This window comes from Pelobates fuscus, chromosome 4, assembly GCF_036172605.1.
Source record: "Pelobates fuscus isolate aPelFus1 chromosome 4, aPelFus1.pri, whole genome shotgun sequence".
Classification (NCBI taxonomy): domain Eukaryota; kingdom Metazoa; phylum Chordata; class Amphibia; order Anura; family Pelobatidae; genus Pelobates; species Pelobates fuscus.
Genome location: NC_086320.1, coordinates 72,646,436 through 72,674,300, shown reverse-complemented (window position 1 = coordinate 72,674,300; position 27,865 = coordinate 72,646,436). Strand labels below are relative to the sequence as shown.

Below are 27,865 nucleotides of genomic sequence, written 5' to 3'. Positions count from 1 at the left end.
TATGTAAGGGATCCAAGCCACAGCCTGGCTGGGATTGTCCCCGGGCCTGCTGCACCTCCATGGGCACCCACCGTTTGGCGCCCGAGCGTACATGCCAGTCCACCACCCGTTGAAGGTGTGTGGCCCGATAATATTGCTGTATGGAAGGTAACCCGGCTCCCCCCGCCGATTTTGGTCTTTCCAAGGTGGATCTACGTATGCGGGATGCGGAGCGATTCCATATAAAGTTGCGGATGTCCCTTGTGAGGATGCGGAAGAACGCTTGGGGTATCGCGACAGGCAGTGCTGCGAAGAGGTACAACAGTCTAGGGAGGACGTTCATTTTTAGCGCCTGAATGCGGCCAAACCAGGTGAGGTACTGTGGTGACCAGCGAAGGAGGTCCCTTTGGATGTTTGCGAGGAGGGGGGGAAAGTTTACTTTGTATAGTTGCGTCAGGTCTCGCGGTAGCCAGGTGCCCAAGTATTTCAGTTTGGTGTGTTGCCAGGAAAAGGTGAATATAGTTTGAAGGCGGTCGGCTAAGCTAGTGTCTTCCAGAAGTGACATGGCTTCAGATTTGTCCAGATTAAGTTTCAGGTTGGAGACTTGGCGGTATTCCTGGAATGCTTTGAGGAGATTGGGGATGGAGATTAAAGGCTGTTCTAGAAAGAACAGCATATCGTCCGCGTAAGCGGCCAGTTTGTGTTCCTCGGCGCCCAGCGACACCCCTGTAATGCCCCCATCCCGTCTGACCGCCTCTAGAAATGGTTCCAGAGAGAGGGCACACAGGAGGGGGGACAGGGGGAATCCCTGTCAAGTGCCGTTACTGATGGGGAATGGATGTGTAAGGGCCCCATTGACTCGGATCCGTGCTGTCGGTGTCGTGTACAATGCCGACACCCAGGTGCATAGTTGGGGGCCAAATCTAAAGTGGCGGAGAGTGGACGCGAGGTATGTCCAGTCTACCTGATCGAACGCCTTTTCGGCATCCGTCGAAAGTAGGACAGCCTCGCGCTTCTCGGTCAGCACCGAATGTATTATGTTGAGCGCCTGTATCGTGTCGTCCCTGGCTTCCCTCCCTGTGATGAACCCGACCTGATCAGGGTGGACCAGACCCGGGAGGAGCGGGGAGATCCGCCGAGCCAGGGTCTTGGCGAAAAGTTTCAGGTCCGAGTTTAACAGCGAGATTGGGCGGTAGCTCGAGCAGTTAGTCGGATCCTTACCTTCTTTGGGGATTATCGTGATTGTGGCGGCTAGGGTGTCAGTGGGGAATCGCCCGCCCTCACGGATCGAGTTCAGCCCCACCAGAAGTTTGGGCAGGAGGGTGTCACTGAACGTGCGAAGATACGCAATCGGCAACCCATCGGGGCCGGGGGCTCTATGTGGCTTCATGAGTTTCAGCGTTCCTCTGAGTTCATCAAGTGTTATGGGTTGTTCTAGGCCGTCTGATTGCTCCTGGGTGAGTGTCTTGGATATGTGTTTGGTGAGGTAGTCTGTAATCTTCCGTTGGTGTGTCTGGGTATCTGTCCCGTGTGTGGTTTGTGACCGATTATACAGGTCCCTGTAGTCTGAAAGGCGTCAAGTATCCCGTCCGGGCATCTCGTACTACGTTGGTCATGCGTGTTTATTTTGTGAATGTGCTGTGCCCTCCTCTTTGCCTGGAGCATCCTTGCCAGGAGCCTACCACTCTTATTTGAATGTTCGTAGAAGTACTTGGCAGATTTTGTTATAGTGTGTAAAAGTCCCTGGGAAAGATGGTCTCTAAGCTCTCTCCGGGCCGCGGTCAGTTGTAGGTAGTCGTTATCGTCTAGTGTTTGTTTATGTGTGGTTTCTAGGTTTGACACTTTGGTTGTGAGGTCTGTGAGTTGTCTGCGTCTGTCTTTTTTGCGCTGCGTACAGAGGGCGATGTAATGGCCTCGTATAACACATTTATGTGCCTCCCAGACCGTCAGGGGGGGAGTGTCTGGGCCTTCGTTCGTGTCAAAATACTGTGTGAGTGCTTGGAGCGTGGATGCTCGGGCGGCTACGTCGTTCAGCAGGGACACATTAAGTTTCCATTGTCTGTCCCTAGGTCTGTGGAGGGGTGAGCTTGTACGAATCGTAACCGGTGCGTGGTCCGAGTGGGTCGTTAGTCCGATATGGGCGTCGTGGAGTAAGGAGAGGAATTCCTGAGGCATGAATATGTAGTCGATATGACTGTAGTGACGGTGGACATGGGAGAAGTGGGTATAGTCCCGCTCGTCGGGGTGTGCGGTTCTCCAGCAATCCACGAGGCCTAGGCCGTTCAGTGCCCTAGCGGCGGTTCTTAGGCAGTGCGAGGGGATCGTGCTGGTCCCGCGAGACATGTCCAGGAGTGGGTCGAGGGGCATATTCAGATCACCCGCCACCAACAAAAGGCCCTCTCTGAATTTACTAAGTTTGGTCAGGGTACGGGAGAGGAAAGTGTGTTGACCACAGTTGTGGCTATATATGCAGGCAAAAGTGTACTTGTGGTCCGCAATTGTCCCCTTAACAAAGAGGAAACGGCCCTCGGGGTCAGGGAGAGTTTCCGTGTGGCTAAAAGGTACGGAACGTGCAAAGAGTATCGCTACACCCGCTCTCTTAGACGACTGGTGGTTGGCATAGTAAGCCAGATTATAGCGGTTATTTTCGAGTTTGGGCGCGTCTGGGCCCCTAAGGTGCGTCTCCTGCAGGAAAGCTACAGACACCCTCTCCGCCCAAAGACGGCGTAGCAGGTGGGAGCGTTTCTCCGGCTGGTTGAGACCCCCTGTATTGTTAGACCAATACGTGAGCAAGTCTGGTTGAAATCCCGCTTGGTCCCCCGTGGGGAGAACATTGGTGGTGGGGGGATCCATAGGTGGGGGGCGGGGAGGGTAGGAGTGAAGAGGCAAGGGGAATAAAGGCAACTAATGAACCTAGACCGGTTGGTGGCGTTCAGGAGACAGAGAGAACTGGAGAGTCTCACCGAACCCCGGTCCTATTTACAGGGAGAGGTCAGTTGCGTGAGGTGCGAAGAAGTCCGCACACGGAGTCTGTCCCGCTAGAATGTGGGTAGTCAGCGCCCGCGTCCCTCGGCACCCAACCCGCTGCCTGGGTTTAGGTGTCGGGGACTTCGCAAGTCCGGGGGAGGGGACAGGGGTTGGGGGGGGAGGGAACGAGTCCTGTGATGCCGCAGTGCGCGGCTCAGGAGGGTCCGTCGGCAGTAGGGGGCACAACTAGGGCGCGGTCCTTGAATTGTGGAGGGGGGAGGGGGGGGGGGGGAGAGGAGCCGTCAGTTTCCCTAAAGAGGAGAAATACAGCATACATTAAATAGCGAATTGTACATCAAACATTTACATTACAAAATGCGTCAGAGATCAAAGCTTAACTCAAAATAGGTATCCGGAGCAATATAGTGGGCACAATAATCATCCGGGTGAGCGTTATGTAGTAACATCGCAGTCACATTGCAGTCTATTGCAGGGGTGAAACTGCAGGCTGGCATTGGTACTTTAAGCTACGCAAACAGAAAAACGCCAGGTTTATCTAAGTGTTTTACTATCTATAACAATGCTCCGGACACTGAACCTGTGATCGTGGCTCAAATCGGTCCTTGTGGTCACCCCAAAAAATATAGCGTGCGTTATGAAGTGCTTTAAACACGGGTATTACATCCTACACAAATGACATAACCTTAGCTCAGTACTGGCACCCGGGGTGTCGGCAGCTACTCGAAGAGGGCATATACAGTATACACTTAATTATGTATTACATGACAAATTTTAACATTACCATATGCATCTAAAGACAAACTTTAGCTTAAAACGAGCATGGGTATCATGGGCTGGCCGGAAAATGGTTACATGGGCGTCGTACAGACCACTACACTGCCCCGGACACCCAGGGCCCAACCGAGTCTTGATTCAGTCCTTATGGACACCACGAAGAATACGGCACGTTCTGTAAAGTACATCCGATATAAACAGTGCGTCCTACACCAAGGGGATATAATTATGGCTCAATTCGGGCTCCTGGAGCAGTTTAAGTGAAAGGGCTTGGAACATGGGGTGATGTCACTACTCCCACCCGGGGCAAAAACAATGGCGTGTTCTAGGCTATTGGGGCAGCGCGGTGCGCCGTGAGAGTAGTGGGGTGTCCCTCACCCAAAGGCATTACTATCTTTAGCGGGGGAAAACTGTGGCTACGTTTAAGCGTCGTGACCAACCCGGTGGTCGCAATGGGTAGAAGGGAACATTATACATAGTGGTGTTGTAACGTGCGGGCGGGGGAAAAGTCACGGCCCATTTCAGGCTCATGGCACCACGTGGCGTAGGCCCCGAACAGCGAGTTGTATGCTGTGTATTTACTATCATCGCCCATTCCAAGGGGAAAACTGTGGCGTTGGGTAGGCCCCTCGTACCACACAATTAATACGCCAGGCAGTGGAAAGAGTATCATACAATACCCTCGTAGCGCGTTCCTGAGGCAGAGGAACGGTGTTATATGGGCAGCGTGGGTAGTGCAGGAGACGCAGTAGGTGACAGGGCTGCTCCCTATAAGTAGGGAAGTTTGTGGCCTAGTTGAGTAACCTGAACAGCAATATAAAGAGTGAGGAACACATAAATGCAAATGTAAATATAAAAAGGACAATAAGCGACTGATAAAAGGAGTAGGTACTATCACCCACATGGGCGTTTAACTTACAGGTCGCAGATACGGATTCAAACATATGCAGTCCTGGATATTGCGGCCCTTTCCCCCACCCCAAACGGGTCGTAGCAGCGCGGCTCACACCGTGTGGCCTGCCAGCCCAGAAACATCCCACCCTCTTTGCATCCCCAAGTCTCGTGTTGCTAGGTTGTGTCCTTGGCTACGGCCCGCTTACCGGTGGTCTAGGCCTGCTGGTCACATCCCTACACGTGTCGTGATGAAAGTTCGCCATAGGCCAACAGCAAATAGATGTCCTTCCCTGGAGGGTAGGGGGGATGTTCAGGAAATGGTCCGTGATCCGAAGGGCAGGAGATCAGCTACAGGGATCCAGTGCGTCATTCTTCTGGGCCGTCAGGGCCGCCTCGGCGCTGCGGAAGTGGAGCAGCGTGCCCCCCTGCTAGGTTCTCTGCCGCCGGGTAGGGTCCGGTGGGGCGAGCCGGTGGGAATTCGAGAATCCAGTTCGGGATGTGGACATGTGGCAGTCCAGCGGACTGGAGAAATCGAGGTACGTCATTGGGCCAGCGCAGCGTGTGCCAGCGGTTCTCAATCTTAGCTTGCAGGCTGAACGGGAAACCCCATTTGTAGGGAATCCGTTTTTCAAGCAGCATGCTTGTCAGAGGCTTCAGCGCCCTTCGGGCATCCAGAGTGAGGGTCGACAGGTCTTGAAACAGCCAAACCTGGGTATCCAAGTAGGTAATTGTGCGCTGTGCTCTGGCTGCCCTCATTATGGCGTCTTTCTGCTGAAACGATGTAAGGCAGCATATTACGTCCCTAGGTAAGCCGTCTCTCCTGGGGCCCCGCAGTGCTCTGTGAGCACGTTCCATAGGTATGTCAACCGGTGAGTCTCCTCCAAGCAGTTGCGTGAAGAGGCCCAGCAGCAAGTCCCGGGGAGACTCATTGTCCGCTTCAGGGAGGCCCCGCACCCGTATATTGTGACGGCGGCCCCTATTGTCCAGGTCTTCGACCTGCCTACGCATTTCAAGCAGTATATTCCCCTGTCGCGTAGTCGCCAGGTCTGTGGCTTGTTGATGGTGGGATGAGTGGAGACGGTGTTCCTCCAAGTCGGTCACCCTCTGTTCCAGGACCGTTAAGTCTCTACGCACCCCGGCAATCTCCTCCCGGATGATGGTGCACAGCTCAGTGACCATGGCCGCTTTATCTCCTCGTGTAAGCATATTTGCCGATATAGCCGCCAAATCTCTGGACATCTGGGTTAAGGCATCGGCGTTGGGTGTTCCTTCCGCGGAGCCTGCCATGCTGCTAGTGCTCGGGGAGGGAGGGGAGGGGGGCGCCATCTTGTCCGTGCCGCGTGTGCCTCTGAGGTGTTACGGGGTGGACATAAAATCGTCCATGGGACCTAATTTAAGGTTCGTGTGGGGAGTGGGAGTATGGCGGGGGGTGTTCCGTCTGGGTTTCCCCATGTGGACCGCGATTTCTGCTGTGAATTCGGGCTTATGCGGGTTGACTTACTCCATGAGCGGTCAAGCCACGCCCCCCGCATGTTTAGACCCTTTAAATTATCTATTATTATAACCAGGATTATGTTTAACTAGAATAGACAGTGACACTATTACATACATTAAATATTATGTTTATATATATATACATATATATATAAACATTTGTATTAATGTGTGCCTTTGTTCATACCTACACATACGATTTTCAAAATACAAGTATGACAGTTTGCTTCTTCTTTTATTTTCTAATTTTGTTTCTTACTGCAGAATGAATTTAAAGGCGCACTCCATTCATACTATAACAGGTATTGTGCCAGGAGTGCCCTGGTGGCATCCCCCCGCTTCTCTCAAAGGCCAACCCCCGGAGCGAATCGGGAGGGGGGAGCATGACTGCTGCCCTGAGTAGTTGGCATAGCAATCAAATGGTTACAGTTGTTTTAACAGCTGGAAGCAGGGAACTCTGGGAAATTTGCTATACTACTGTTGAACATCTACCTTTTAACTTGACTTGCCTTTTGGGAGTTTGGAGTTCTGTTCCTCGTGGGTTACAATGGTCAGACATTTTAGCGCAGTTACACAGTGTCTAACTTGGCCTTTGAGCTGTTCACAGAGGCTTCGGCTCAGTTGGTTTTGGTGCCTTTTTCCAAGAACTATGATGTGCGGGCCACTGGTGTGGTCAGATTCCATTTTGGTGCTATTCACGATTGTAGAGTCAGTCAAGCTCTGGCTCCTGGCTTTGGCAAAGCAGCAGGTTGTTTTCTGTACAGATAACCCGAGTGTGATTCATGTCGTGAACCAGTTAGAACTTTGGGTTTTCTTCCAGTATTGGCCTTATTACGATGATTGGTTCTGCATTGCTTGGAATTTAATATTTAGTTCCAGTGCATGTGCCAGGTGTGTCTCATGTAATTGCTGACTCTCTTTATTGCTTCCAGTAGGATCAATTACGGAAGGTGACTCCAGAGGCTTGTGGAGTGTCCTGAATGCTTCTGGAACCTCAGTTTCGAAACTTGACTGACTTCATTGGGAGGTCCCTGGCTCCTACATCTTGGGCAGCATAAATAAATAAAAAAATAAAAATGAGACAGCGCTAGGTAACTAAAAAGCAGCAACCTATTAAAAGGGGATCCCTCAAACCCTTTAGAGCTAGATAAGTAAAAAATAATAAAAAGGCTGCGCTTACGATAAAAACAGACACAGTGTAAAGTCCAAAGGGAGGAAAAGTCCAACTGGTGTGTCCTTACAGGAGGTATTTGCTGGTGGTGTCCTCTACCAATGTAGTAGTTCCTCTCATATGAAAGACAGAAGAGAAGAGATGGACAACCAATAGTGTAGTTTGCACAATACTGATGTGGATAGAAATAATAATAATAGTTGAGAACTCACATTTACCAGAGCTACTGTCCTAGCTCTGGAATAAAGCGCATACAGCGGTATAATCCCCGCTTATGGGATTTAAATGGGTTCCTCTCTGTGTTCTTGGTGTCCAATTCTCAAAAAGATAAAAGAAACATCCGATAGTGCTCACTGTTTGGCAAAGTGGATAAAATAATAAAAGAGTATACTCACAAACCAAGAGCAGACCGATTGCTCTGTGTAGACAGCTTTGGTGGATTGATCCCCACCTAGGATTTCTTTAAAATGCAGGAAACTTCCAGGGTTTTTATCAAGGTGTAATAAAACCAATAAAGATTAACCCCTTAAGGACCAAACTTCTGGAATAAAAGGGAATCATGACATGTCACACACGTCATGTGTCCTTAAGGGGTTAAAAAGCCAGGGTAAAATAATTAAGTTTCTATAAAAAAAGATATTTTGGCACAAACAAATGTCCAAAAAATACTTTAATATATTATAAAAACACAAATATAAATATCCATAACGCGTTTCGTCAGAGACTTTTTCAAATGGATTAACAGAAATTACCTGGCTAATAGGTATTATATAGGAGCATAACTGGTTTAAATTTGGCGCCAAAAGTTGGTCTGACCAATCAGAAATAAGAACATATTAAAAAGCTTTAAAACGTGTGTTTAAAATAATCATATGTAGTTTATAATAGTATAACTTATTCCTGATATTTCTGAAGAAAAACGAGGGCAGGAAAGTATAGATTTAATCCTTTTAAGATAGTCATGTGACAAGGTACTTCCGCATTTCGGAAGTTTTAGCCGCAATGTCTTATGGGAGTTGTAGTTTAATTTTGCTGCGACCTGTGGCCGCATAAAAACACCTCAAATAGTATATTTATAATTAGTAGCAGTGGCTCTCTTGTCAATTTAAGGGTTAAAATAATAAAACGAGGGTTTAAAATAGTTGAATCTAAGGATTGAAAATAGGACATGTGACAAATCGGTACTTCCGCAAAACGGAAGTTAAACCGAACTGACTCATGGGAAATGTAGTTATAATCCCAGAGTCAGTAAAAACTGGCCAATAATAATTGCATTAAGGGAGTTAAACACTGCAGTTAAAAAATGGATGAATAATAAGAGATATTAAAGGAAATAGGGACTAAAATAATTAATTGGATAAAAACAAATAGTTTTTAGAATAAGAGCAAGTTATTTTACAGTAAAATGGAAGTATGGAAACAGCTTATAATTATAAGTCTATATGGAAAACATTAAGAACATATACATTTAAAGGTACAGGCATAGTTAAACATACAAAATCATAAAAAGTTGTGTAAATCAAAATCTGCATTAAGACCATGGGGTATAAGAGTCTGAAGATTATACACCCATTCCATCTCTGTTTTTCCAAGCAGCTTTTTTATATCACCTCCACGCCAGGAGGTGGAACATTTTTTTATACCAATGCATTTTAGTAGGCGTGGGTCTTTATTGTGCATAATGAAATGTTTGGATACTGTATGATTTAAGTATCCGTTTTTTATATTCCTGCAATGTTCACTCAGTCTTATCTTCAGGCACCTTGTGGTCATCCCCACATATTGGAGGCCACATGGGCACTCAAGCAGGTAAATCACATTTTTTGTGTTGCAGCAAATAAAATCATAAATACTATACACTTTTTTTGTCCGATTCGACATAAAATTTGTGACTTTGGATGGAATAAAATTATCTGTAGTTTTACACACAATGCATTGTTTACATTTATAGAAACCTTTCGTCTGGGGAAAAAAGGATAGATTTCTGGGAGGAGATTTTTTAGTAAAATTTGTAGTTAAAATAGATTTAAAATTAGGTGCTCCTCTGAAAACAATATTTGGATGATTGGGTATGATGGGATTAAGTATTTCATCGTGTTTCAGTATATGCCAGTGTTTTCTTATTATTTTTTTGACATCATTATTTTTGTTATTAAAATTAAAAATAATTGGGAGTGCTATTGGTTCGATATTTTCTTTATTTTTGTACGTCAGAAGTTCTTTTCGTTCTTTTTGTTTAACTGTATTAATTGTAGTATTTAGATCTGACTCTAAATATTTTTTTTCCATAAATTTACTTTTTAAAAAATCTGCTTGCTCATTAAAATCAGTGAGTTCAGAACAGTTTCTACGAAGGCGTAAAAACTGACTTTTTGGGGCACTCTCGAGCCAAGGCTTATAATGGCAGCTTGATCTGTCTATAGCCGTATTTACACATACTTTTTTGAAGAACGTTTTTGTTTGAAGTTGTCCCTTGTTAATAAAAATATTGAGATCTAAAAAATTGATGGATTTATTGCTAAATTCATGTGTAAGAATAATACCCCTATCGTTATTGTTTAAATGATTAATAAAATCAATAAGATGGTGCTCTGGTCCATCCCAAATAAAAAAGAGGTCGTCTATGTATCTGAAGTAAGAGACTAGGTTTGCCCGCCATTGGTGGTTTCCCCAAATGGCTACAGATTCCCAGTCAGCCATAAACAAATTGGCATAACTGGGGGCAAACCTAGTCCCCATAGCAGTACCTCTTTTTTGTAAGTAAAATGAATCTAAAAACCAAAAGTAATTATTTTTTAAAATAATATTGATACCTTCTATTATAAAATCTATTTGAGTGTCAGGAATCCTAGCTTCATTAGTTAAAATTTCTTTTATAGCTCGACAACCAATGTCATGAGGAATAATGGTATACAAAGACTGTACATCACAAGTAACTAATATAAAACTGGTTTTCCAAGTAAAATCATTTAAAAATTTTAAAAGCGACATAGAGTCTTTTAAATAAGATTTCATGAGTTTAACCGAAGGCTGGAGAAGGATATCAATATATTGGGAAAGGTTACATAAAAGTGAACCAATCCCTGAAACGATTGGTCTACCTGGGGGGTGTTGTTCATTCTTGTGAATTTTGGGAAGAAAATAAATAACAGGGGTGATCGGAAATTCTATATTTAAAAAGTTAAATTCATGTTTATTTAAAATTTCTGAATTTAAACCTTTGTTTAAAAAATTAAGTAAAATAGTTTTAATATTTTTGGTAGGATCTGTTAAAAGTTGTTCATATACATTTTTGTCTTTCAATTGTCTATGGGCTTCATCGATATACATCTTACTGGACTGGATAACTACTCCACCGCCTTTGTCGGCTGATTTAATAACGATATCTCTGTCTTTTTGGAGTTCTTTAATTGCCTGTCTTTCGGCATGTGTAAGATTATTAGTGTCATATTTTTTATATTTAATTTTTTCTAAATCTTTGTGAACAAGTTTCTCGAATAAAACCAAAGGAGACGATTTAAAATGAGAAGGATAAAACTTAGATTTTGTTCTAAGATGTGTATTTAAAAAAGGACTTTTGTCTGTCTTTGGAAGGGGAAGTGAGACGGGTGGGGTTGGTAGATTAGATTCTTTGTCATTTTTACTTATAAAGAATCTTTTTAGTGTAGCCTTTCTCACAAATTTATTTACATCAAGGAAGGCTTGAAATGAATTAAAAGATGAGGTAGGGGCAAATTTAAGGCCTTTACTTAAAACGGACAATTGTGCAGCTGATAAAACTTTTTGAGAAAGATTAAAGATGCCATTATGGGAATTGATGACAGGTATTATTGTCTTTCCAATCTTTCTCTTTTGTTCCCGTCTTCCACTTCGTCTTCCTCTAGGCTTAGAATTCTTTTTTGGGAGCGTGATGGGTGTGGTGTCTGGGCTAGTGCAGGCTGGTGAGTACGTATTTCTAAAAAATGGTCATCGTTGTCAAGGTCTGAATCGACTGATAGCAACTGGTACCTATTAGTGTGATTTGGGATAGTGGGTGATTTGGAATAATTAAAATACTCATTTTGATCATTGGTGTACCTAGATCTTTGTGGTTTCGGTGAAAAATTAAAACCAGAGGAATTATGGTATCTTGGTGATCGGGGTGCAGAGTGATCATTGGTGTACCTAGATCTTTGTGGTTTCGGTGAAAAATTAAAATCAGAGGGATTATGGTATCTTGGTGATCGGGGTGCAGAGTTATAATTTTGTTGAGGGAATTTTCTTTGTTTATGTGAGGGTAATTGATATGTGTTGGTTTTATTTTGATATGGTAATTTTGAAAAACCATGAGATTGGTGAGGGAAAGTTTTTTGAGGAAAAGTTGTTTGGGGCCTTTTTAAGGGTGGGGATTGGGGATAGGATCTCCGTGTGGTATAATTCTGATATTTGGAAGGAGGTTGGTGTAGCGTATTGTTGTAAGAGTGGGAATTGTTGTGCGTATAATTTTGGTAGTTTGGTCTAGAGGAATAGTTCTCTGAAGTGTACTTTTTTTTAAAATGGTAAGTTCTCACTTGTTTATTCGAATAATCGGTTTTGTCTCGAATGTATTTTTTGATTTTCAGATGTTTTGTGTCAACTTCAACCTTTTCAATTTTATTTTGAATTAGTACGGAGTTTTGTTTATAAGCCTTGGTTTCGGTAAATGGTAGGAGTTTCTCTCTAAGTTCGTTTATCTCAATATCTAAAATAGACAATTTTTTACTTTTTTTTAACTATTAACGTTTCCATTAAACCAAAAGTACATAACTCTAATTTGTTGTTCCATTCCTCCATGAACTCAAGGTCATCTTGGTCAGAGGTGGGTAATTTTAAAAGCCTTAAGCCACGGGGGGTAATTTGCTCATCTATATATTTTTTAAAAGTGGCAATTTCCCATTTGAGCTTAATTTCTGTGGATAGGACTTTTTCTAATTTCATAAACAAATCTTGTTGGTTGGAGTGATGAGGAATTGTTTGTATGGAATTAATCACCTCTGTATTAAATACATTATTAACATCAATTGTATATTTGTTCCTATATTCAAAGATAGACATATTGTAAAAAAGTTAGAAAGCAGCTATCCCAAAAGGGAAATTTAAGAAATGGTAACAAAAATAAATAAAAATGAGACAGCGCTAGGTAACTAAAAAGCAGCAACCTATTAAAAGGGGATCCCTCAAACCCTTTAGAGCTAGATAAGTAAAAAATAATAAAAAGGCTGCGCTTACGATAAAAACAGACACAGTGTAAAGTCCAAAGGGAGGAAAAGTCCAACTGGTGTGTCCTTACAGGAGGTATTTGCTGGTGGTGTCCTCTACCCACTATCCACTATCCCAAATCACACTAATAGGTACCAGTTGCTATCAGCCGATTCAGACCTTGACAACGATGACCATTTTTTAGAAATACGTACTCACCAGCCTGCACTAGCCCAGACACCACACCCATCACGCTCCCAAAAAAGAATTCTAAGCCTAGAGGAAGACGAAGTGGAAGACGGGAACAAAAGAGAAAGATTGGAAAGACAATAATACCTGTCACCAATTCCCATAATGGCATCTTTAATCTTTCTCAAAAAGTTTTATCAGCTGCACAATTGTCCGTTTTAAGTAAAGGCCTTAAATTTGCCCCTACCTCATCTTTTAATTCATTTCAAGCCTTCCTTGATGTAAATAAATTTGTGAGAAAGGCTACACTAAAAAGATTCTTTATAAGTAAAAATGACAAAGAATCTAATCTACCAACCCCACCCGTCTCACTTCCCCTTCCAAAGACAGACAAAAGTCCTTTTTTAAATACACATCTTAGAACAAAATCTAAGTTTTATCCTTCTCATTTTAAATCGTCTCCTTTGGTTTTATTCGAGAAACTTGTTCACAAAGATTTAGAAAAAATTAAATATAAAAAATATGACACTAATAATCTTACACATGCCGAAAGACAGGCAATTAAAGAACTCCAAAAAGACAGAGATATCGTTATTAAATCAGCCGACAAGGGCGGTGGAGTAGTTATCCAGTCCAGTAAGATGTATATCGATGAAGCCCATAGACAATTGAAAGACAAAAATGTATATGAACAACTTTTAACAGATCCTACCAAAAATATTAAAACTATTTTACTTAATTTTTTAAACAAAGGTTTAAATTCAGAAATTTTAAATAAACATGAATTTAACTTTTTAAATATAGAATTTCCGATCACCCCTGTTATTTATTTTCTTCCCAAAATTCACAAGAATGAACAACACCCCCCAGGTAGACCAATCGTTTCAGGGATTGGTTCACTTTTATGTAACCTTTCCCAATATATTGATATCCTTCTCCAGCCTTCGGTTAAACTCATGAAATCTTATTTAAAAGACTCTATGTCGCTTTTAAAATTTTTAAATGATTTTACTTGGAAAACCAGTTTTATATTAGTTACTTGTGATGTACAGTCTTTGTATACCATTATTCCTCATGACATTGGTTGTCGAGCTATAAAAGAAATTTTAACTAATGAAGCTAGGATTCCTGACACTCAAATAGATTTTATAATAGAAGGTATCAATATTATTTTAAAAAATAATTACTTTTGGTTTTTAGATTCATTTTACTTACAAAAAAGAGGTACTGCTATGGGGACTAGGTTTGCCCCCAGTTATGCCAATTTGTTTATGGCTGACTGGGAATCTGTAGCCATTTGGGGAAACCACCAATGGCGGGCAAACCTAGTCTCTTACTTCAGATACATAGACGACCTCTTTTTTATTTGGGATGGACCAGAGCACCATCTTATTGATTTTATTAATCATTTAAACAATAACGATAGGGGTATTATTCTTACACATGAATTTAGCAATAAATCCATCAATTTTTTAGATCTCAATATTTTTATTAACAAGGGACAACTTCAAACAAAAACGTTCTTCAAAAAAGTATGTGTAAATACGGCTATAGACAGATCAAGCTGCCATTATAAGCCTTGGCTCGAGAGTGCCCCAAAAAGTCAGTTTTTACGCCTTCGTAGAAACTGTTCTGAACTCACTGATTTTAATGAGCAAGCAGATTTTTTAAAAAGTAAATTTATGGAAAAAAAATATTTAGAGTCAGATCTAAATACTACAATTAATACAGTTAAACAAAAAGAACGAAAAGAACTTCTGACGGGGGCGGAGCTTGACAGCCGACACAAACGGTCGCACTCTTCTAGAGCTCCGAGGCCCAAGCGAGCAAAAACTGACAAAAATCCACTCAAACGGCTACAGAACCACGGCAACTGCCACAGGCCCACATCGTAACAGGATGGGTCGCAAAACCGCCAAAAAAAACCCGGGGAAAAACAACCCTGGACTCACCATCGGAGACATGTGGCGGCAGGCCCGAGGCGCAACCGAAGCTAACATGGCGGCGCTCCACGGAGGTTGTTCGGACTTCTCCGACGACCTCTCAGGGGAGGAATATCTGCCAAACCACACAGCTAGACGACCCTCACCGCCGCCTAACGCCACTCAGGACTCCGCACCGGTAACAGTGGCAATCCTCAGGCAGATGCTGTCGGATCACCACGACGATATCCACAAGGAGATCACAGCGCTGAGGGGGGACCTTAGGGGAGTAACAAGCCGCCTAACTACAGTGGAGACCCTCACCGACACGAATATTGAGGACATTAGAGAACTCAAAAGCACTGTCCTGGAGCTCCAACTACAGCAACGTTCTCAAGAACACCGCATGGCCGAGAACGAAGACGCCAGACGGCGTAACAACCTGAAGCTAAGGGGGCTCCCAGAGAATACAACGGAGGCAGACCTCCCACAGGTCGTCAACCGCTTACTCAAAACGATATTACCGCCGACACAGGCAGAGACCATCCACCCGGAAAACATATTCAGGGTCCCCAAGTCACCTAAGGCACCTGCCGGGTCCACCAGAGACACCATACTCGTTTTCCGGAACAGCACTGACAAAAAGGCGCTACTGGACGCCCTGAGGGGCAAAACGCCCCCGCAGTTCGACGGAAGGGCTCTGAGCTTCTATGCGGACCTCTCCAACGGCACCCTGGCCTGGAGAAGATCCCTTCAACCACTGACCACTCTCATCCGTCAAAGAGGCCTTAGTTACCGCTGGCGGCCATCCCACACCCTAACGGTCCAACAAGGTACTGACTTACACCAGATACGAGAACCGAGCGACGCAGTCCCACTCTTACAATCTCTAGGCCTAACGCTAGACTCCCTCACGCCACAAAACCAGACGAGCCAAGTTTCCCCGCGTCACGGGTGGGACCCAACCAGGACTGTCCCATTTGTCCCACAAGGCCTCACACCAGACCCTTACGCTACTATCACCACCTGAACTGACCCGCGACTGGCGGCCGCATGGCTCACCGGTCCCGAAGGCAGGCATGGACATGCGGAACTCCCAGCATATCAAACCACTGCTGCAGTCGGGTCAGTCACTAAACAGCCTATCACAACCTACCTGAACTGTGTTTTATGCTCCCAACGTCTGGGGCCACACCACAAGTTACACGAGGATGTCACGTCTAACTCCGAACACCGCTATTGACCAGCGCTCACTGCTGCAACTCACCCATCCCTGGAAATATAATTAACCAGACCACTGGACTGCAGGCAGCTCCCCACTCGAGACGACGGCTGTACAGCCCACATGAACGACACTTACCAACGACCAGGCGACCTCCGATCACCGCACGGACAAAGCATCGGACGACCGGGTAAGAGGCCTTGGACTGTCTCCGGGCACCGACATAGGGGACACCGCTGCCCCGGCCTCACCTAACGGACAACACTGAACTTTTAAGTGCTCTCCATTGTTTTCCCATTTTTACTTGGTTTTGCACTTCTTAACATATTCATTTCCAACCTGTTACCGCCTGATTACGCCCACTAGACGTGTTCCCAGATAGCCTGGCACCTGCTGATTATATACTCGTGCCCCACAAACGGGTATTGTGCCCCACTTCCATGGAGGGTTTTTTTTTTTTTTTTTTTTTTAACATATATTCCCTCAAACATAGTACTAACCATTTCAATGTCTATGTCAGAGTCAGCTACAGCTAAGCATCAAAGAACTAGACAGACTGGCCTAGAATAACCCTCAACTGTTTTCACCTTGTACAGCACAATGATGTTTTCACTATGTGCAGTTTACGTTACGCGAGCCACAAATTTACCTATACAAGAGTGCCATAGTCAGACTGTCATGTTCCTACGATAGACAGGTATTCAGCGTGAGCCTACCACAGGCCCTTCAGTTACGTTACAATGTTTTACTTTAATTCCTAGGGAGTCTTTGTCATTGTTATTGTTCTCTTTCTAGGTGATACCCTTGCACTCCATGCATATATGATACCGAACACATTCGCTATCTAGAACAGCTGTCATCAAGCATATTTAATAATGACGCGAAAAAGGTGCCAAACATATTCAACCCTCCACGTATGTGCCACTACGCAACTTCATTCCCACGCGTATCTGTGGCCAAGCATAACTACTATCATTATCACGCGTATTTGCTGCCCTGCATAATCAACACCGCGAGTAACGGATGCTAAGCATACCCAATAACTAGTGCATACACCGCCAAGAACGTTTAGCATCGAGCGTATAAGATAACAACTGTATGCATCATCAAATCCTACCATTCAGTATTATGCTACCAACCTATAAGTCTAGACAATCCTGTTAAAATAATTTAGCTGCACCTACTCGCTCTAGTCATATATCCCCAGTCTGATCGTTCTTGACTGCCACTTAATCGGCGCCACCTGCGCATAACCCAGCCCGTAACGACACAAGTAATCGCAGTGGTGCCCCACTCAGCATGTTGTTCAATCTCAAACATCGCTTACGCAAACCCAGTTTATAGCAAGGTCTTGCCTATTTTATGTGACCCATCTAAGTTACGTTTATGCACCCCGAAGGTTAATCTGTGCAACATCCTGATCTGATTACGCACCATGACTAGGTCAGCAGCGACAAGTTTAGGCTGTAATTCATCTGATTAACACCTGTTTACTCAAATTCACTTTGACAATACAATCGTATAGTTTAAAACTTCTCTCATAACTGTTATTATATGTATGATACTAATCTCTCGGCAAACTTGTATAATATAAAAGGAGGCTACCATTAGAGGGAGAGGTACTGTTATGTTAAAATGTTCCCACTCTGTACAAATACTGTGATTCCCCTCTTCCTTATTCTGTATCCCCGCTTGTCTCATGCCTCAATAAAAGAAAGATTGACAAAAAAAAAAAAAAGAACTTCTGACGTACAAAAATAAAGAAAATATCGAACCAATAGCACTCCCAATTATTTTTAATTTTAATAACAAAAATAATGATGTCAAAAAAATAATAAGAAAACACTGGCATATACTGAAACACGATGAAATACTTAATCCCATCATACCCAATCATCCAAATATTGTTTTCAGAGGAGCACCTAATTTTAAATCTATTTTAACTACAAATTTTACTAAAAAATCTCCTCCCAGAAATCTATCCTTTTTTCCCCAGACGAAAGGTTTCTATAAATGTAAACAATGCATTGTGTGTAAAACTACAGATAATTTTATTCCATCCAAAGTCACAAATTTTATGTCGAATCGGACAAAAAAAGTGTATAGTATTTATGATTTTATTTGCTGCAACACAAAAAATGTGATTTACCTGCTTGAGTGCCCATGTGGCCTCCAATATGTGGGGATGACCACAAGGTGCCTGAAGATAAGACTGAGCGAACATTGCAGGAATATAAAAAACGGATACTTAAATCATACAGTATCCAAACATTTCATTATGCACAATAAAGACCCACGCCTACTAAAATGCATTGGTATAAAAAAATGTTCCACCTCCTGGCGTGGAGGTGATATAAAAAAGCTGCTTGGAAAAACAGAGATGGAATGGGTGTATAATCTTCAGACTCTTATACCCCATGGTCTTAATGCAGATTTTGATTTACACAACTTTTTATGATTTTGTATGTTTAACTATGCCTGTACCTTTAAATGTATATGTTCTTAATGTTTTCCATATAGACTTATAATTATAAGCTGTTTCCATACTTCCATTTTACTGTAAAATAACTTGCTCTTATTCTAAAAACTATTTGTTTTTATCCAATTAATTATTTTAGTCCCTATTTCCTTTAATATCTCTTATTATTCATCCATTTCTTAACTGCAGTGTTTAACTCCCTTAATGCAATTATTATTGGCCAGTTTTTACTGACTCTGGGATTATAACTACATTTCCCATGAGTCAGTTCGGTTTAACTTCCGTTTTGCGGAAGTACCGATTTGTCACATGTCCTATTTTCAATCCTTAGATTCAACTATTTTAAACCCTCGTTTTATTATTTTAACCCTTAAATTGACAAGAGAGCCACTGCTACTAATTATAAATATACTATTTGAGGTGTTTTTATGCGGCCACAGGTCGCAGCAAAATTAAACTACAACTCCCATAAGACATTGCGGCTAAAACTTCCGAAATGCGGAAGTACCTTGTCACATGACTATCTTAAAAGGATTAAATCTATACTTTCCTGCCCTTGTTTTTCTTCAGAAATATCAGGAATAAGTTATACTATTATAAACTACATATGATTATTTTAAACACACGTTTTAAAGCTTTTTAATATGTTCTTATTTCTGATTGGTCAGACCAACTTTTGGCGCCAAATTTAAACCAGTTATGCTCCTATATAATACCTATTAGCCAGGTAATTTCTGTTAATCCATTTGAAAAAGTCTCTGACGAAACGCGTTATGGATATTTATATTTGTGTTTTTATAATATATTAAAGTATTTTTTGGACATTTGTTTGTGCCAAAATATCTTTTTTTATAGAAACTTAATTATTTTACCCTGGCTTTTTAATCTTTATTGGTTTTATTACACCTTGATAAAAACCCTGGAAGTTTCCTGCATTTTAAAGAAATCCTAGGTGGGGATCAATCCACCAAAGCTGTCTACACAGAGCAGTCGGTCTGCTCTTGGTTTGTGAGTATACTCTTTTATTATTTTATCCACTTTGCCAAACAGTGAGCACTATCGGATGTTTCTTTTATCTTTTTGAGAATTGGACACCAAGAACACAGAGAGGAACCCATTTAAATCCCATAAGCGGGGATTATACCGCTGTATGCGCTTTATTCCAGAGCTAGGACAGTAGCTCTGGTAAATGTGAGTTCTCAACTATTATTATTATTTCTATCCACATCAGTATTGTGCAAACTACACTATTGGTTGTCCATCTCTTCCCTTCTGTCTTTCATATGAGAGGAACTACTACATTGGTAGAGGACACCACCAGCAAATACCTCCTGTAAGGACACACCAGTTGGACTTTTCCTCCCTTTGGACTTTACACTGTGTCTGTTTTTATCGTAAGCGCAGCCTTTTTATTATTTTTTACTTATCTTGGGCAGCATACCTGAATGTGTGGAATCAATAGATGTGTGTGGTAGGAGAATTTGGTTGGAAAGTAGGTTGCCATCCACTTTAGCCTTTCTTTTTGACTTGCGGCATCGTGGGACATCTGTGTCAGTGGAACAGGGTATGTCAGCTCTTTCAATTTTGATGCCCTTCATTGGAAAGGAAGGTGTGACTAAAGTATTTGTGGTTTAACGGGTATTGCACTGGTATTGTAAACTTAGGGTGGTCGTTAGGCATCCTGTATTTGTGTACTTGCTGGTAGACATAGGTGGGGTTCTGCCTGCTTTACGTTTCCCCATTTGAATCAATCCTGTTTAGGGTGGCCTTTTCAGTGTGTTTTTATGCAGCTGTATGTGTCGGCAGATTGGTGGCTCCAAGTTCAAGAGCTCAGTTTCCCCTTTTTAGGAAGGATGTTCTTCAGTGTGAAAATGAAGTGGAATTTTTGATTTGGTGATCTAATACTGATCAATCGGGTAGTGGTAGAGTGATTAGGATTGGAGCCCCCAATATTTGGAGATTCGTCTCAGTGCTGAGGTTCCTTTTATTTACATGCATATCGTACGGTTCTTATCTGTTCACTATAGTGTTTATGTTGATGTTGCGCTCGTTAGGAGTGGATGATAGTGGTTACTCAACTCATTCATTCCGCATCGGTCCGAATATGCAGGCAAGCAGGTTAGGTCTGTCAGACTCTTCAACTCGGCTGCTGGGTCCGTGGGAATCGTGTAGGTTTCGATTGTATGTTCGTCCGCACCTTTTATAAGTGCCTGGGTATGGTTAATGTTTGGTTTATTTATTTATTTCTAGTTAATCTCTATATGTTTGATTTATTGGGCAGCTGGTCAGGCAGACCAGAGGTCGTTTGACCAGAATCTTAAGATTCCTCATCACCGGGTCAAGATTAGGTGGTGTAGGATCAGGGGGTTGCGCTGGCAGCAATTTTATCTTGGGTTATCACTTCGGCGGTGTGTGACGGAACCAGTTATGCTGCTCATTCTGCTGATTCACGCTGATAATTACCTTGGTCAAGAGCACCCAATGCCAAAGGGGTATAGCGAGGTAGAATTGGCTTCAACATGACAATATCATGATTCGTGGGTGGATTGGTGATTCGTCATGTTGAACTAGAAGGAGATAACCAAAATGTTATGCGTACTGATTTGGAACATCTTACTCATATCAGTTTGGATACATTTAATATGGGGTTACAATCAATAATTGAACAGGCGCTGGCTTTGGAGGACGCATCCCCCAGTAGGGGTGGGGATCTGCGGTGGCGGGTTTCCTGCGCCAGCAAGTTTGGTAAATGAATAATGCCCGGACTGGCTTGGGGAGTAGCAGCCTGAATTTGGTTTATGACGAAGGACAGGCTGAAGAGGCTCTGGAAGAAGTTTAAAGTGTGCCTGTCTGCTGGGTAAAACCAGCCGCTGACAGTATTTGGTTGTGCTGGTTTAAATAAAGCTGTGGCCATTGCCCTCAACATGGTGCTGCGTTACTTATTGGGAATGGAAGGGTAATGTGATTTGGTGATCGAAGGAGTTAGGAGTCATGTACGTAGACAAATCATTTGCTAATAGTTTAACCACTTACGGGGGGGGGCCTGCTGCATGTCAATCACATCCACCATAAGAGCCGGAAGCTCTCCGCATTGAGTTAAACCCGGCAGTGCAAGGCTTAGCTCATTGGCTGAGAGTAATCAGCTGGTCAACACGGCAGAACTTAGCTTATGAAAGCTAACAGAAGCTCCACAGAGGAGCTTTGGTCTTTCAATTAAGAAGGTGCAGGCCCCATGTAAGTTGCCAAATCATGCTGCTGACAACTTACATTGTGGTAGCACCAGTATTCTTGGATGACAACTAGTATGTACTGTACTGGCTATGGTGCTTTGAGTGGAAAGAAATATTTCCAATATTTCTGCATGTTAAATAGGTGTCACATCAATATAATGTCTGTCTTGAATAAAAGGTTTTTTAAGAGGTCTATTAAATAATTTTTCTACTAAGGTGTTTTTCAGATTTTTAAACCCTCCCTGTTAATGATGTTGGCCACTTTGAGAATATATCTCTTAGATTGGGATTGATCCCCAGAAGAGGCAGATATTTATGTATAAATTGCCTCATTTTATAACTACTTTTGACTTACCTCCTAAACTATTTACATAAAATTTGATTAAAGGAACACTCAAAGCATTATAACCACTATAAACTGTTTGACAATTTACTTGGTGTCTGCCGGGCACTGGTCATCTCCTCGCCTGCTGCTGTAGCTGTAGCACTAAGCTAAGCTGGTGCAAGGATTAGTACATTGGCTGAGTGTGCTCAGCTGATGCTCTCCTCAACGAGCCGACCGTTCTTGGCAGAGCATACACTGTGGAATTAGCTTCAGAAGACATACCTGATGGACTCCAGGTAAGTTAATAAACAATTCGCAAGCCTGGGAAGGTCTCTCCTGGCATACAGTGATCACTACAGTGATCTGTAGTGATTATGGTGCATGGGGTGTTCCTTTAACCCCTTAAGACCGCAGCCAAATGTACAAGTTGTGATCCAAAAAAACGTAAACAAAACCTGGCATTTGCGCTATATGTCTGTCCAACCATAATTCACCTCTTTCATATTAAATGCACCCCCCATTATTATATATCATTTTATTCAGGGGAAAAGGGGCTTTCGTTTAACATCAAATATTTAGGTATGGAACATAATTTAATATGAAAAAAATATTTAAAAAATGGGAGAAAATAAGAATTTTTTACATTTTTTTAGTTCTACGTGACATTCTAACTGTGAATGTCATAATACTGTTTGCTTTTACTGCAATACAATACACATATTTGTATTCAGCGATGTCTCGCGTGTAAAACAGTACCCCCTATGTACAGGTTTTATGGTGTTTTGGGAAGTTACAGGGTCAAATATAGCGTGTTACATATTTCAGTTTTTTTACATTGAAATTCGCCAGATTGATTACGTTGCCTTTGAGACCATATGGTAGCCCAGAAATAAGAATTACCCCCATGATGGCATACCATTTGCAAAAGTAGACAACCTAAGGTATTGCAAATTGAGTATGTCCAGTCTTTTTTAGTAGCCACTTGGTCACAAACACTGGCCAAAGTTAGTGTTAATATTTGAAAATGCAAAAAACTAATTTGAACGCAAATTTTGGCCAGTGTTTGTGACTAAGTGGCTACTAAAAAAACTGAACATACCCTATTTGCAATACCCTGGGTTGTCTACTATTGCAAATGGTATGCCATCATGGGGATAATTTTCATTCCTGGGCTACCATACGGTCTCAAAGGCAACCTGGCGAATTTTAATGTGAAAAAACTGAAACGCAAACCTTATATTTGACTCTGTAACTTTTGAAAACACCATAAAACCTGTACATGAGGGGTACTGTTATACTCAGGAGACTTCGCTGAACACAAATATTAGTGTTTCAAAACAGTAAAACGTATCACAACAATTATATCGTCGGTGTAAGTGCCATTTGTGTGTGAAAAATGCAAAAAATTTCACTGTCACTGACGATATCGTCGTTGTAATATATTTTACTGTTTTGAAACACTAATATTTGTGTTCAGCGAAGTCTTCCGAGTAAAACAGTACCCCCCATGTACAGGTTTCATGGTGTCTTGGAAAGTTACAGAGTTAAATATAGTGCTAGACAATGTAATTCCCTGAACTTTTGGCCTGGGTTGGCAGGCAGGTCCTGCAAATTGTAATTAATAAAATGACCTAATTATGTAAAATTATTACATAAATATATGCGTAGAATTATTATATATATATGTGTGTATATATATATGTGTGTATATATATGTATATAATTTTTTTTAATTATTTTTATTTATATATAGGTATATACATAGTGATATATACGTATATACTTATGTATATAGATATATATATTATTTCGTTCTACATGTATTTTGATATCAATATATATATATTAATTTTAAAATACAGTTAGAACGAAATTACGCATGTTTATATATTTTTTATCTATTTTTTTTCATTATTTTTTTATTATTTTTTTATTTATTTTTTTAACGTATTTATATATTTATTTATTTTTTATTATATATAAATATATATATAATGAAAATTATATATATATTTAATCAATATCATTGTACGTGTATTTTGATATTAATATATATATATAATTATGTATATATTAATATTAAAATACACGTAGACAGTGTATGCATATTTATGTGTATGTGTGTATATGTGTGTATATATATATACTTAGATCATATATATAATAAATATATATATGATCTAAGTATATATAATTTATTTTTACACTGTTTTAACATTTTTTATTTGTATTTCAGACAGCAGGGGGAGTACCTGTCATTACAGGCAGTCCCCCTGCTGGCAATGCCTTGGACGGCTATGCCGTCCATGTGATCGCGGGGTCCTCGCAAGGACCTCGCGATCACATGGCCCTGGGCGGCTGAAGAGGACGCAGGGGGACTCCCTGGGCTCCCGGGTAAGTCCCCCATACCGCGATCGCCGGCGTGGGATCGCCGGCGACCGGGTAAGTACATAAGATCGCAGGACGTACTATGCCGTCCTGCGGCTTTTAGAGCCACCAAAATAAGGACGGCATAGTACGTCCTGCGGTCTTAAGGGGTTAATTGTTGACACTAGTTTGCGAAAACCTTTTCTTTAGCACAGTTTGATTTATTTTTCGTAAATGATCCTTTGGAACTTTGCACAACCATGAGAAATGTAAACATCCCTTTTCTGTGTAACTAGTGGTGATTACTTTTTAAAAATGTGTTTTGATTGAATTTCACTTTCCTTTATGTATATGGTAATATCTACAAATTTAACTTCTTCCCAACTAAATTCTGCTATGTATTGTCATTTAAATGGACTGGTGTATTACCTCTCCATATGAAGAACAAGTCGCTGATAAATCCATGAAATGTCACCAAATTCTCTCCTAAAAAAGAATTGACAACCTGTCATGCAGATAATGTAAACTACTTACCCACGTGTCCATACGGCCTTCATTATGTTGGCCGCACAACTAGACCATTAACAAAAAAAATATCAAAGAACAGGTGAGGGATATAACAGATATTACAAATATAACGTTTGTTTATACTTAAGAGAACACTCCAAGCACCATAACTACTACTGTGCCGCTCCCCGACTCCACTACTTTAGATTGAGAGCCAGAAGCTCCTAATCTGCTAAGCATCCATTACCTCTCATGAGCTTAGCACAACAGTACAGAGCATCACCACAAGTCTTACCTCAGACATAGAGCTTCCGACACTGTCTGAACTAATGGTAGTGGGAAACTTTGTCTGCGAACCCTAAGTAAGAAGCCAAATCATTCTAAAACGGTTTGACTACTTAAAATTGGGCGGGTGCCTGGACATTTCTAGCACCATAACCACTACAGCACTGTAGTGGTTACTGTACTTGGAGTGTTCTGTTAAAACACATGTACAGTAACAAACCACAGGGAAAAGTTCAAAACTATTTAAAAAATATCCCAAATATTTCAAAAATATGTATTTTTGTGTACTGTGAAAAATTAATTAAAACGTAGAAATCTGAACCACTTTATCTTGCACTCTGGCCCCTCCATTTTAACTGTCAGTCATTGTTACAAGCTCTGCATCTAGCAGTCATCATAGAGAAAGCATACAGGGAAGAGGAGGGGAAATTAAAGTAACACTTTGATTTCTCCCTCTAATTTGCAATGTGTGCCTCATCTGAACTGTGATGTAATTTGCCAAATCTTGAAAATCGAAAAATCGAAAAACAGAGCAATATGTGAAAACAGACGATAAGCAGTTATGGAGCCTGGAGTATGTGGGCACCGGGATCTGCATTACTGGGATGTTGAGTAAATTATTTAGGAGTGATGCAAGACCTGGCAACCACACACCCCAGGTACCATAACCACTTCAACCAGTTTTCCTTTAATGAGTTACGTTCAGACAGACAGGCAGACGTGCAGCATTTAAACAGATATGTGCACTGACAAAAAATTTTAATAGGATAATTCTTTCATTAAGTTTTGAAAGGAAATACCGGTAGATTTTTTTTAAAATTAAATTAACTACCGTATATACTCGAGTATAAGCCGACCCAAATATAAGCCGAGGCCCCTAATTTTACCCCCCAAAAACTGGGAAAATTTATTGACTCGAGTATAAGACTAGGGTGGGAAATGCTGCAGATACTGGTAAATTTCTAAATAAAATTAGATCCTAAAAAAAATTATATTAATTTAATATTTATTTACAGTGTGTGTATATAATGAATGCAGTCTGTGTATGTATGAGTGCAGTGTGTGTATGAATGCAGTGTATGTATATGAGTGCAGTGTGTGTATATGAGTGCAGTGTGAGTGTGTGTGATGCAGTGTGTGTTTGTGTATGTGTTGCAGAGCCTTGGTGTGGGGTGGCATTTTTATTATAATTTTTTTTTAATTATTATTTTAATAATCTTTTTTTTTTTGTTAAATTATTATTTTTAATTTTATTATTATTTATATTTATTTATTTTTTTTCGTCCCCTCTCCCTGCTTGATACATGGCAGGGAAGGGGGCTCTCACTCCCTGGTGGTCCAGTGGCATTGGCAGTTCAGTGGAGGGGGGCTGGCAGGAAGCTGTTACTTACCTCTCCTGCAGCTCCTGTCAGCTCCCTTCTCCTCAGCGCCGGTCCGGTCAGCTCCCTCTGCAAGTCCCAGTGTAAGTCTCGCGGCCGCGCTATGACCCCGCGGCTCTTGCGAGACTTACACTGGGAGCTGACAGGGGAGCTGACCGGACCGGCGCAGAGGAGAAGGGAGCTGACAGGAGCTGCAGTAGAGGTAATCTGCCAGCCCCCCTCCTACACAGCCCCATTGTCTGTATTATGGCAATGTAAATTGCCATAATACAGACATTGACTCGAGTATAAGTCGAGTTGGGATTTTTCAGCACAAAAAATGTGCCAAAAAACAGTAATTTTACTTACCGTAAATTCCTTTTTTCTTCGTATAGTGGCAGTACTCACAAGTGGGATGTTCCTTCCGGTCTTGGACAAGAAGCTCCCCCTTCTTTGAGCTTTATAGCTGTGCTCTGCCTGCTGCCTCCATAAAACCTGCAAGCCATAGTCACACACCAGTAATAAAAAAAGAACCAAACGGAGACCGAATAATGCAAATTCATTTAATCCATATTAAAGCGGAGGGAAAGTCAGTACTGCCACTATACAAAGAAAAAAGGAATTTACGGTAAGTAAAATTACTGTTTTTCCCTTCGTATAGTGGCAGTACTCACAAGTGGGATATAGCAAGATCCCTGCAACAAAATAAAGGGTGGGGACTCAGCAGGCCACAGCTTGCAGCACCTTGCGCCCAAAAGCAGCCTCAGATGATGAGAATATGTCCAGCCTATAATGCTTGATAAAGGTATGTAAGGAAGACCAAGTAGCCGCTTTGCAGATGTCTTCAGGTGAAGCTGCTGCTCTTTCAGCCCAGGAGGTCGCCATAGCCCTAGTGGAATGAGCCTTTAACGGGAATCTAAGAGGAATCCCTTTGGAGTGATAGGCCAACCTGATGGTATTTGTCAGCCATCTAGCCAACGAGGGTCCGGAGACAGCACAACCCTTGCATTTGCCTTGAAAGTAGACAAAGAGATGATCTAAGGATCTAAACCCCTGAGTCTTCCGAAGGTAGATCTTCAGGGATCTCCTAACATCCAGGAGATGCCACTTTCTTTCCAAATCTGATGTAGGTGATTTACAAAAGGCCGGCAGAATAATAGGCTGGTTAATCGCAGCACTTGATAAAACCTTAGGCAAAAAAGAAGGCCTGGGATGCAGGACCACTTTTTCTTGATGAAATATGGTGAACCACGGAGAAGAAGATAGAGCTCGGATCTCACCTATTCTCCTAGCGGAGGTGAAAGCCACCAGGAAGGCCGTCTTGAAGGTAAGCAGCTTGATGGGGACCTGAAGTAATGGTTCAAATGGTGGTTCACAAAGGGCTTGAAGAACCAGAGACAAATCCCAGGTAGGAAAGGGAACTAGCTTGGGAGGCCTTTTCAACCGTATGGACTTAATAAACCT

The 27,865-nt window shown here is 42.0% G+C and overlaps 1 protein-coding gene across 2 annotated transcripts in view; it reads right to left on the bottom strand.

Moving 5' to 3' along the window:
- The window catches only part of ZNF704 (zinc finger protein 704), a 112,264-nt gene that overhangs the window by 47,998 nt on the left and 36,401 nt on the right, over nucleotides 1-27,865 (bottom strand). For both annotated transcript variants that reach the window (XM_063450362.1, XM_063450363.1), the window contains exon 3: nucleotides 24,681-24,737. In XM_063450362.1, the coding sequence (XP_063306432.1) occupies nucleotides 24,681-24,737 (57 nt within the window). The remainder of the gene's footprint in view (nucleotides 1-24,680; nucleotides 24,738-27,865) is intronic.